The sequence below is a fragment of the Schistocerca nitens genome, chromosome 1, assembly GCF_023898315.1.
Source record: "Schistocerca nitens isolate TAMUIC-IGC-003100 chromosome 1, iqSchNite1.1, whole genome shotgun sequence".
Lineage (NCBI taxonomy): Eukaryota > Metazoa > Arthropoda > Insecta > Orthoptera > Acrididae > Schistocerca > Schistocerca nitens.
In genome coordinates, this window is record NC_064614.1 from 1,312,607,806 (window position 1) to 1,312,620,023 (window position 12,218).

General features: G+C 38.5%; 1 protein-coding gene across 2 annotated transcripts in view; it reads right to left on the reverse strand.

The window, feature by feature from the left end:
• Positions 1-5,681, reverse strand: part of LOC126202922 (kanadaptin) — a 236,982-nt gene extending 231,301 nt beyond the window's left edge. For both annotated transcript variants that reach the window (XM_049937018.1, XM_049937010.1), the window contains exon 1: positions 4,661-5,681. In XM_049937018.1, coding sequence (XP_049792975.1) covers positions 4,661-5,497 — 837 coding nt within the window. In that variant the 5' untranslated portion in view covers positions 5,498-5,681. The remainder of the gene's footprint in view (positions 1-4,660) is intronic.
• Positions 5,682-12,218: the final 6,537 nt, after the last annotated feature.

A 12,218-nucleotide genomic window follows, 5' to 3' on the forward strand; every position in this document is an offset into this window, starting at 1 on the left:
AATTTTGGAACACGTATTATGTTCGAGTATAATGACTTTTCTGGAGACTAGAAATCTACTCTGTAGGAATCAGCATGGGTTTCAAAAAAGACGATCGTGTGAAACCCAGCTCGCGCTATTCGTCCACGAGACTCAGAGGGCCATAGACACGGGTTTCCAGGTAGATGCCGTGTTTCTTGACTTCCGCAAGGCGTTCGATACAGTTCCCCACAGTCGTTTAATGAACAAAGTAAGAGCAAGTGGCGTGATTTGATTCATGGGGTCACGAAGAGTCGGAACCGACTAAATGAATAGAGAGAGAGAAAATGGAATGATCATATAAAGTTGAACGACAGTAAAGCAGATGCCAGACTGACATTCATTGGAAGAATCCTAAGGAAATGCAATCCGATAACGAAGGAAGTAGGTTACAGTACGCTTGTTCGCCCACTGCTTGAATGCTGCTCAGCGGTGTGGGATCCGTGCTAGATGGGGTTGATGGAAGAGATAGAGAAGATCCAACAGCAGCGCGCCTCGTTACAGGATCACCTAGTAATCGCGAAAGCGTTACGGAGATGATAGATAAACTCCAGTGCAAGACTCTGCAGGAGAGACGCTCAGTAGCTCAGTATAGGCTTTTGTTGAAGTTTCGAGAACATACCTCCGCCGAGGAATCAAGCAGTGTATTGCTCCCTCCTACGTATATCTCACGAAGAGACCATGATGATAAAATCAGAGAGATTAGAGCACACACAGAGGCATACCGACAATCCTTCTTTCCGCGAACAATACGAGACTGGAATAGAGGGGAGAACCGATAGAGGTACTCAAGGTACCCTCCGCCACACACCGTCAGGTGGCTTGCAGAGTATGGATGTAGAAGTAGATGTTCTGCAAGATTTGCCTTACCAGGATACTTTTCACACCTGTGTATCATGCACTGGTAGGAACCGATGTCACACACTAGCAGCTTCACTGCACCTTTGTAATCCAGACCAGAATCCTTTGTAGCAGCAAACGTTATCTTAGCATTTTGATGGGTCTCACATACACAAACATTGTGTGTGCCCCTCGCACTTACAGGCACAACCCATTTTGGCCAAAGACTGAAAAAAGATGATAAACCTACTTTGGTATTGGGATACTTTTCCTTGAATTCTACATATTGTTCTGATATGTTGCATAGCAACAATCTTTTTTGTATCTGTACGTGTACATTTCCCATTTTCACTGTTACATAGCCTTTTTTCCAGGCATTATTCGGCTATTGTCATTATTTTCATAAAACTCCGACACAAGCACCTTTATTTCTGAACTCAATTGCTTACCCTGAACCTGCTGAAGTTGAGGGAGCACTCCTTGGGTTGATTCTATTTTCCTAGCTTGCTTCACCATATATGTAGAAACATTGAATTCCTTTGCAGTGTAGTCAGTAGACCAGCTGGAAGGTGGAAGGGGAGGAATAGCTACTTTTTTTTCTGGCGTGTGGATATGGCACATTTTTCTTTCAAATCATGCACAATTTTGTCCAAATCAGAGCATTTCTGACATGATTTCTGTTGCTTTGGAGCAGATAGTTCTTCCTCTTCCACCATTAGTGTGTCAGGTATTTTGTGTTTTAATTCCATTTGAGCTTCTTGTAGTTTTCTTCTACCATAGCTGGGCCTGTTTCTTTTCCCAACTTTGTGTGTCTTCATAAGATACAAACCAAGAGCTGTCATTGAAGTATTTAATTGCTCATCCGCTGTGGTTGTAGGTGGCCGATACTCTTCGTCACTGTCATGTGAATTATCAGAATATTCTTCATTTTTTAGCAGTGTAACACGCCTGGAACATAAGTTTGGCCTGGTTTCATGTTAAGTCCCATGCACTGATTCACTTTCAATACTGATTTTATATCAATTTCTCTGTCTTCTTATGAATCCGAAATGCATCAAAACAACTTCTTTGTAGGAAAGAATACTTATCCAGAAACACTTTCGTATGATAATAAAAACACTAAAGTTTCCTGAACATCTTGCACCCACAGGGTGTATCCCAGATCTCCATAGCAACAAATCTTGGCCCGATTCATCCAGATCGTACAGTACAGTACAGTACAAAGCGAATGCCACATTTTGTTCCATATGTTGTTTTATGGCATTCAGATGCTTGTGCTCTACCAATACTGCAACTTGTTTGAACAAAAGCACCACTAGTACACTCTTCTGCCTCCATACTGTCTTTCCACAACAGTACTGAGCAGTCTGAACTAGAACCTTAAAAACATGAGTAACCTGTAATTGTTGCTTGTTTCCTTTGTTGTTCCTGCCTAACAATGACTCATTCTGTCCCTGAAAACTACCATTGTTTAACTTTCTGTTGCCTAATGGTTTCCAACATTACTGCAGATTTATCAGAAACAAGCTGTCTGCATCATCACTATTACTTGCTAAATCGTATTAAAAGAAACGTAGCCAAATACATCTCTGTCAACTTTTATTGTACACAAATGCCTTGCAATAACAAGTTGAAATTTTGCCACATATTATATTATGGTCTTCTTATGCAGCAGTGTTTGAAATTTGGCTTGGATATCACTTGTCCCTTTTGCGCTACCACACTTAGAAAATCCATGTTTTTAGGTAATTTTTCAAATTTTTGTATTTCCGTGTGCATGTAACTCTGTTTGTGTGACTGATATGGGCAAGATGAGTTCTGTGTGTGTTTAGCCACATTACGCTTACCAAAAAAAAAAAAAAAAAAAAAAAATCCTTTTTGAGTGAATTATATTTGGCATAGTGGGCACCTACAATATGTACCTTTTAACGTATTACATTTTTTTAATCACATTTTGGAATTTTTTATTTTCCCTCAGAAATATGTTGTTGGTGTTTTGATTCATAGAGTGTGTTCTCTTAGTGGATTTTTGGGTTCTAAAAATTTCACTGGACTGTGCAGAATAGTTCCAAAATTATTAATACCTCAAGTTGGGTCTGAAGATAGATTGCCAGACTCGGGTTGCAATTTCCGGTTCACACAACCTTCTTTCACAAGTCATAATTCTGGAACTAATTCAGGGGAACTTAAGAACATTTTCTCAAATTGGTTGAATAGACATGGAATGACCCAAATGCAGTGTTTCTTGATTTCAGAAAAGCATTTGGCTCAGCACCACAATTACACTTATTCTCAAAAGTACAAACATATGGGGTATCAAGTGAAATTTGTGACTGGATTAAGGACTTTTTGGTAAAGATGAGGTAGCATGTTATCTTGGATGGAGAGTCATCATCAGATGTAGAAGTGGGTTGGGGTGTGCCCCAGGGAAGTGTGTTGCGACTCTTGTTGTTCATATTGTATATTAATGACCTTGCAGACAATATTAATAGCCTAATAAAATCAGGATTTTTGCAGATGATGCAGTTATTTATAATGAAGTGCTATCTGAGAGAAGCTGTATAAATATTCAGTCAGATAAGATTTCAACAGGGTGCAGAGATTGGCAACTTACTCTAAATGTTCAGAAATTTAAAATTTTGCATTTCACAAAACAAAAATACGTAGTACCCTATGACTACAATGTCAATGAGGTACTGCTGGAATCGGCCAACGCATACATAGGGAAATGAAATGCAGGTATACGAAATGAAATTATTACATAGGTTCAGTCATTGGTATAGCAGGTGGTAGATTTGGGTTATTAGAAGAATACTGAGGAAGCACAGTCAGTCTACAAAAGACATTGCTTACAAATCTCTCGTGCGACCCTTCCTAGGATACTGCTCATGTGTATGGGACCTGTACCAGATAGGAGTAACAGGGGATATTGAATGTATACAGAGAGAAGGGCAGCACAAATGTTCACAGTTTAACCCATGGAAGAGTGTCACACAGATAATGAAAGAAATGAAATAGCAGACTCTTGAAGAGAGAAGTAAACTATCCCGAGAAAGTCTATTAACCAATTTTCAAGAACTGGCTTTAAATGATTGCTCTAGGGATATACAACCCCCTGTGTATTGCTCACACAGGGACCATGAGGATAAGATTATAATAATTAGTGTACTCACAGAGGCATTCTAACAAACATTATTCCTGTGCTACATATGTGAATGGAAAGGAAGAAATCCTAATAACGGGTACAATGGGACATACCCTCTGCCATGCACCTCATCGTGATTTGCAGAATATAGATGTAGATGTAAGTCATTGTTCTATATTTCACACACTTGCTATTGAACTAATGCATTAAGCAATAAACTTATCATTCTGACAATATCATGCATTGAGTTCTTATTACTAGACTGAAATATTTGTTCTCAAAGCAGTTGAATAGCTGCAAGAAAAAATAAACTTTGATTGGAGCATACTTTAATTAAATGCTTTATGAATTTTCAATCACTGAAAACAGCTCCAGATATTTTGTCTGAAATAATTTAAACTACAGTGAAGAAATGATTTTTTTAAAAAATTGAAAAAAAGTCCATAAAACAACAAGTGACAGGAGGAGGGAAAAAAACTGTATCACTCTGATATCCTGAGTCTGTTGCGAAATCATACTTTCAGCACTACATTTTTACATGTAAGAAATTGCTGTTAGTGGCATAATTGTTAGACTCATATATACAATTTTGCACAATAACAGGTAGGAGAACTTTTGATAGTGAAATAAGACAAAATCAGTTTTCATTCGGCTTACCTGAATCCTCACGTGAATATTTGGTTTAATTTTGTACTTGTTTAGAAAAGTGCCGTGTGTGCTACCCAAATCATACACGTAAAATCCGGCAGAGTTCTGATCATCTCCATCCTTACGATACTGTACAATTGCATGATATCGCGATATTGTTGGGTGAGCCATTTGTATGTCACACGTCGACAAGCGGCCAATAACATAGAATGGCTTGCAAGATAGTTCAATTCTTTCTATAATCCTTCCATCTTTTAGAACTTCAAAGCCATAATCTGCTTCCGGTATACCACTCCAGGTTGGTTCTTTGTAGGGGAGTGGTACAGACTTCTCTTTCAACTTCTGGGCTGGTGCTAATGATAGAAGTTTCGTGCTCTCGGAATCTGACGTCCCTTTGACTGAAACATTCAAGTCTGGTGCACAATCGAGCTGCTCTTCATTCTCATCAGGAGAAGCACTTGCGCCTTTTGTAGATTCATTTGGATGAAAGTTCTTCACTTTCCCCACAGTTCTACCCCTTCGTGGACCTACTACCAGAACTGGTTTTTTAAAGCAGTCAGATTTGTTTTCTTGCCCGACAAATTTCATCCCATTACGCCCTTCCATATCACTTGGATTTGCTTCAGAAGCAGAGTTTACCCTTAATACTGACCTATTCTCTTCAGTTCCATTTAGGTCTTTCTTATTTCCTAATGATGTACAGTCCTTCGCTAGACTTATATTGCTTTCATCTTCTTTCCCGTCTTCTCCTTCTTTTCTTCCAGTCCTGATTTCTTGGCAAATATCGTAATTTCCATGCTCCGAGAGCGATATGTTTGTGGATTCTTCTTTCACAAACTCATCCATAGCTGTCCACTTGCGCGCAGTAAAAGAAAAAACTGAACAACACTCAGAGCCACCTTAATTCAGGGATTCATCATAAAAAATCTATTTTTTTTTCACTGTCACCAGAAACAAACAACAATATCTACACAATCCACCAGCACTGAGTACCTTTATTGTCATATCCAAACAATTCACTCTCGCGACGCATACAAATAATCCAAAACTGTTCGGTCACAAAGAAAGTGCATGGCAAAGATTTTAAATTATTTCCAGTAATCCCTGTCAAAACTGAATTTCGAACTGCAATTGTTTTAGCTTACATGAGTTCTTGCATGAGTTTATGACAGAATGTATGTAACTCCTGCCGAATAACATAATGAACTATTTCAAATCTAGAGTGAAAACAATGTGATTCTGCGTTATAATCTCTAATCTCGAGTGTTTTTGTGGCGTTTGGCAAGCTGTTCAAAAAATTGTTTCCGATTTATCTTCTCATTGCTTTGTTTATTCAGCAATTGCCGTTCAAAACAACGCTATAAGGTGCGCTATAAATTGTCAGATTTCTCTACCACCTGAACTTCTATAGAAGGTTGGTGTCGTTTGCTTAGACATACCATCAACGAAAAAAATTAATAAAATGCATTATTTCAGTACACATTACGTAGAAATAGAAATGGGAATGAGTCCCTGCTTCTCAATCCAATGTGAACTACATTTTTATACAGTTACTTCCGTTTTATTGTGGTGCATTGCATGTAGTGATACATTTGTGTAGGCCCGCAATATGATATGACATACACTGCAAATTTGACTGCGCATCTCTCAGAACAGGTCATTTCATGTCACGATTTTATTAAGAAAAGCTGCACGTCTGCATACCACAGGTGGTATGTTATGTTTTGACGATATACGTATGTCATTCCGTGTAATCTTACAGCGATGATAAAGGCGACCATCTCAGATTTGCGTCAATTTGGTGCATGGATACCTACATGTCTCAACTGTCAAATAGCATCATCCTAACCAACCATTTTTGATAAATTCCGGTTTGAAAGATGTGTGTACTCAGTCGTTAGTCGGACACCAATTACCGGATTTTCAGAGAACTGTTACTCAGTAATGAGTTGACCTACAGTTGTATGCATCTAGTATGTCGGCACTACTTAAGGTGATATAATGTATAAAAATTACGATACGTCATTCAGATTTTTCATGAAAAATGTCGGAAAACATTTTTTGCACACTGTGCTTTAAATTTGTGATGTAAAAAAAAATCATAACTTTGCGCAGGTAAACGGTACAGGCCTTTAGTCGTAGTATTAAATATAGATAATAATGAAAAGCATTTGGCATTAGTATCTCTTACCTGCCCTTAAAGGTGACTCAGTAACAAACAAATGTCAATGGGATGAACTTCAAAGTCCAGGGAGGGGGAGGGGTGGGTTGTGTAGACAGTTGAATCTCAGCTCGATTTTCTTCATTTGGATTTGCAGTTTTGCATACTGGCGGACCTCACATCCTACAACCAAAGCATGATTTTGTACTTAATTGTTTACATATCTGCTACGAATCTTAGGTGCAAAGAATAACATCCGAACTCACTCTATTTATTTGTAAAGAACAAAATAATAAAGCTACTTACACATACCATTCACATTCATCACTACAGGTAATTGGTATATAAAATCCATGCGTATTCATTGAAAAATTGTTACTAAAATACCTGTGGTTGACCCGTAGGTCATAACTGTATACAGGTATGATCTCAAAATAGTTACGACCATTCGTCTTTATTGTTGTATGTCACTGCTGAATGTCTTTGCAGTGTAAAGTAATACAACAGACAGATTGGGTGCACAAATGTGACAATATACCCTTATTCTGTTATTGTATGTCCATCCTTTTGACTGGAGGTCTGTGGGACTACGGCCATTCACTATTGTAAGAAAATAAAATACCTGTCTGGAGGACTATGACTGTTTACTATTGCAAGAAAATAAAACTATAAAACTCTTCCACTTTGCATGTAACTTTGTTTTCTTTGACATCTAAATCCAAAAATGAAATGAGTTCACTTAAAGGTGAGGAATATAATTTTTTCATAGCACTTATTGTCAAGTTTATACAATCATCCACTGTAACTTCATAACAATGAGACATACACCTTACATATAACATTGGAGAAGGGGACTCAAACAGCATCTTTCCTATTAGACCATGAAAGGAATAGTGATGCAGCAGGAGACATGCAGTTAATCTCAACAACTTTAAATTCATGTGATACCTGGAAAAATGTGTCGTATGTACCAGTTTTCATATTATTTGCAAGCTATAAATTACCCAACTTGCAGCTGTTCCAACAAAGCATTTTAAGGTGCTCCCATAGCAACAGTGCTCCTGTTTTCATCTGTTTATAGAGACTCTTCATTAGAACTGTGTTAGTAGCAATGACTAGGAATACATTGTGCGATAGTGTTTCTGGAACTGTCCTCATTGTACTGTACCTGTTTCCCAAGAAACTTCCATGCGATCTGATCTCTTGCGAAGAAACAAAGATCATAGTAATGCCATGTATTTTGTGGAATGCTGTTGTAAACAGCTCCTCATTAAGAAACGTAGAATTCAACCCGCTGTGAACAGATTGTAGTTTTATCGCTTGCTCCGTCTTCACGGAGCACTGTCGGAGTAGCATCTACTGCTGGTGTCGCAGAGCACATGGTACATGTAGCAAGAAAAGTTAAACACAGTAGTGGTGTAATTATTTTTCCAGAAAGCAGAAGCAGTTAGAATCTGTTTTATATATAATTGTGAATTATTTAGGACTAAAGGAGACCACTCGCCGAAAGGCAGAAGCCTTGTGTCTTTGACAAGTGAAATGAGACCTAGTGATATTATATGAAAATGACAATTGTTCAAGACTTTGTGCAAGGATGGAAAGAGTATGTAACTGTCGTGATAAATAACAAAAAGAGTCACTTGCAGAAAAGACTTATTTTTGTTAATCTGAAACAGTTGTACATGAAATTCTGCACAAAAAATGAAATATATCTTTTGTTTTTTCTCAGGGGATCAAATCATGTGAAGGCTTCTTGGAAGATCAGTACAATAAATAAGGACTGTTCCAGTTCCACACCATGAATTTCTAGTCACTGCTAGTAATACCTTTCTAATGAAGAGATTTTAAACAAATGAAAATGGGAGCACTGTTGTTATGGAAGCACTTTAAACTGCTTCGTTGGAACAGCTGCAAATCGGGCAATACGTGGCTTGCAAATACAATGAAAACTGGTACATAAGACGCATTTCCCAGGTATCACATGAATTTAAAGATGTTGAGATTAACTTCATGTCTCCTACTAAATCAGAAATGCTTTTGTGGCCCAGTAGGAAAGATGTTGTTTGTGCCCACCTTCTCCCATTTTATATGTAAGGAGGGTGTCCTGTCATTACATAGCCATAGTGCATGGTTATATAAACTTGACACAAAGTGCTATGAAAAAAATTCATATCTTCCACCTCTAAGATGTATGTTTATCAGCATATATGTAAAATATTAGTAATAACTCTCATTACTGCTTGTAGCTTTTCTTTTGTTCACTGAAGGGAAATACGGAAACGTCCGATCCCGCCCGTCTGCTTTGACCCATGACGTCACAAATATGGCGGAAACGACCATAAACCACGATTCCAATATGGCGCATATAAAGTCGGTACGTACACATTATGAGGACGAAAATATATCGAAAAACAAACACACACACTTTCCACAAAAAGTCTAATGACACTAACGGGACAATCGCGGGAAATGGGGTGTTTTTGGGTGGGGGCAAACTAAATATAATGAAGTTTAGACACCCACCCCCATACAAAACCACACAAAACGACACGAAAAAAACCGACATCACAAAACTCCCCAAATACCACTAAACACAATATCATCTGGAAATGGACACTTCCCTTGACCTATATAGCTCAACAGCAGCTCCCGATCCCATAAATTAGGATCAAACATTTCCCTTGGACTATAGAGCTCAAAAACATCTGATACCAATATCAACATACACAACCACACATTGGGAACGAACACTTCCCTTGACCTGCGCACTGTTAATTTTATCCGTCATATCCATTCCTGAACAAAAACAACAACCAATTAATTTTACTAAAATTACCACACGATGTACAGCGAAAAACACTAAATTAACCTTCACACAAATTCGTTAACTCACTGAAACGAATTCAACTACAAACACAGCCGACACTCGAACAATTCTGGATAATGAGCAAAAGCGAACTGAGCCCTTTACACCACATAAACGAAAACCCTGAACATACCACCAGAGTGCACAACAAACCACAACACGATGACATCTACAAACACGCCATACTCACAACCCAAACTCCGCGTCGTCATGACGTCACACACGACAACACCCTTACGTCACGGGTCAAAGCCGACGCGTGGGATCGGATGCTTCTGTCGACCCCACTGAAGTTGTCTTTTTAATTTAAACTAATGGAATATGTGTATATCACTACTTTTGTGCACCCAGTCTATCTCTTGCAATTCTTTACACTGAAAAGACATTTACCAGTAAAATACACCATAAGCATTACTAAAAATGATTAATAACTGTTTCCAGCTCATACCTGTTTCCAGTTCTGACTACAGGTCAACCACAAATATTTTAGGAACAGTTTTTGAAGGAATACACATGTTGTTGTTGTTGTGGTCTTAAGTCCTGAGACTGGTTTGATGCAGCTCTCCATGCTACTCTATCCTGTGCTAGCTTCTTCTTCTCCCAGTACCTACAGCAACCTAGATCCTTCTGAATCTGCTTAGTGTATTCATCTCTTGGTCTCCCTCTACGATTTTTACCCTGCATGCTGCCCTCCAGTACTAAACTGGTGATCCCTTGATGCCTCAAAACATGTCCTACGAACCGATCCCTTCTTCTAGTCAAGTTGTGCCACAAACTCCTCTTCTCCCCATTTCTATTCAATACCTCCTTTTTAGTTATGTGATTTACCCATCTAATCTTCAGCATTCTTCTGTAGCACCACATTTCGAAAGCTTCTACTCTCTTCTTGTCTAAACTATTTATCGTCCATGTTTCCCTTCCATACATGGCTACACTCCATACAAATACTTTCAGAAACGACTTCCTAACACTTGAATCAATACTCGATGTTAACAAATTTCTCATCTTCAGAAACGCTTTCCTTGCCATCGTCAGTCTACATTTTATATCCTCTCTACTTCGACCATCATCAGTTATTTTGCTCCCCAAATAGCAAAATTCCTTTACTACTTTAAGTCTCTCGTTTACTAATGTAATTCCTTCAGCATCACCCAACTTAATTCGACTACATTCCATTATCCTCGTTTTGCTTTTGTTGATGTTCATCTTATACCCTCCTTTCAAGACCTGTCTCTGACAGAATTACAGTGTCGTTGGCAAACCTCAAAGTTTTTATTTCTTCTTCATTGATTTTAATACCTACTCCGAACTTTTCTTTTGTTTCCTTTACTGCTTGCTCAATATACAGATTGAATAACATCGGGAAGAGGCTAAAACCCTGTCTCATTCCCTTCCCAACCACTGCTTCCCTTTCATGTCCCTCAACTCTTATAACTGCCATCTGGTTTCTGTACAAGTTGTAAATAACCTTTCGCTTCCTGTATTTTACCCCTGCCATCTTCAGAATTTGAAAGAGAGTAGTCCAGTCAACATTGTCGAAAGATTTCTGTAAGTCTACAAATGCGAGAAACGTGGTTTTGCCTTTCCTTAATCTTTCTTCTAAGATAAGTCGTAGGGTCAGTATTGCCTCACGTGTTCCAACATTTCTGTGGAATCAGAACTGATCTTCTCCGAGGTCGGCTTCTACCAGTTTTTCCATTTGTCTGTAAAGAATTCGCATTAGTATTTTGCAGCTGTGACTTATTAAACTGATAGTTCGGTAATTTTCACATCTGTCAACACCTGCTTTCTTTGGGATTGGAATTATTATATTCTTCTTGAAGTCTGTGGGTATTTCTTCTGTCTCATATATCTTGCTCACCAGATGGTAGAGTTTTGTCAGGACTGGCTCTCCCAAGGCTGTCAGTAGTTCTAATGGAATGTTGTCTACTCCCGGGGCCTTGTTTCGACTCAGGTCTTTCAGTGCTCTGTCAAACTCTTCACGCAGTATCATATCTCCCATTCAATTTTCACCTACATCCTCTTCCATTTCTATAATATTGTCCTCAAGTACATTGCCCTTGTATATAGACCCTCTATATACTACTACCACCTTTCTGCTTTCCCTTCTTTGCTTAGAACTGGGTTTCCATCTGAGCTCTTGATGTTCATACAAGTGGTTCTCTTTTCTCCAAAGGTCTCTTTAATTTTCCTGTAGGTATTATCTATCTTACCTCTGGTGAGACAAGGCTCTACATCCTTACATTTGTCCTCTAGCCATCCCTGCTTAGCCATTTTGCACTTCCTGTCGATCTCATTTTTGAGACGTTTGTATTCCTTTTTGCCTGCTTAATTTACTGCATTTTTATATTTTCTCCTCTCATCAATTAAATTCAATATTTCTTCTGTTACCCAAGGATTTCTACTATCCCTTGTCTTTTTACCTACTTGGACCTTCGCTGCCTTCACTACTTCATCTCTTGGAGCTACCCATTCTTCTTCTACTGTATTTCTTTCCCCCATTCCTGTCAATTGTTCCCTTATGCTCTCCCTGAAGCTCT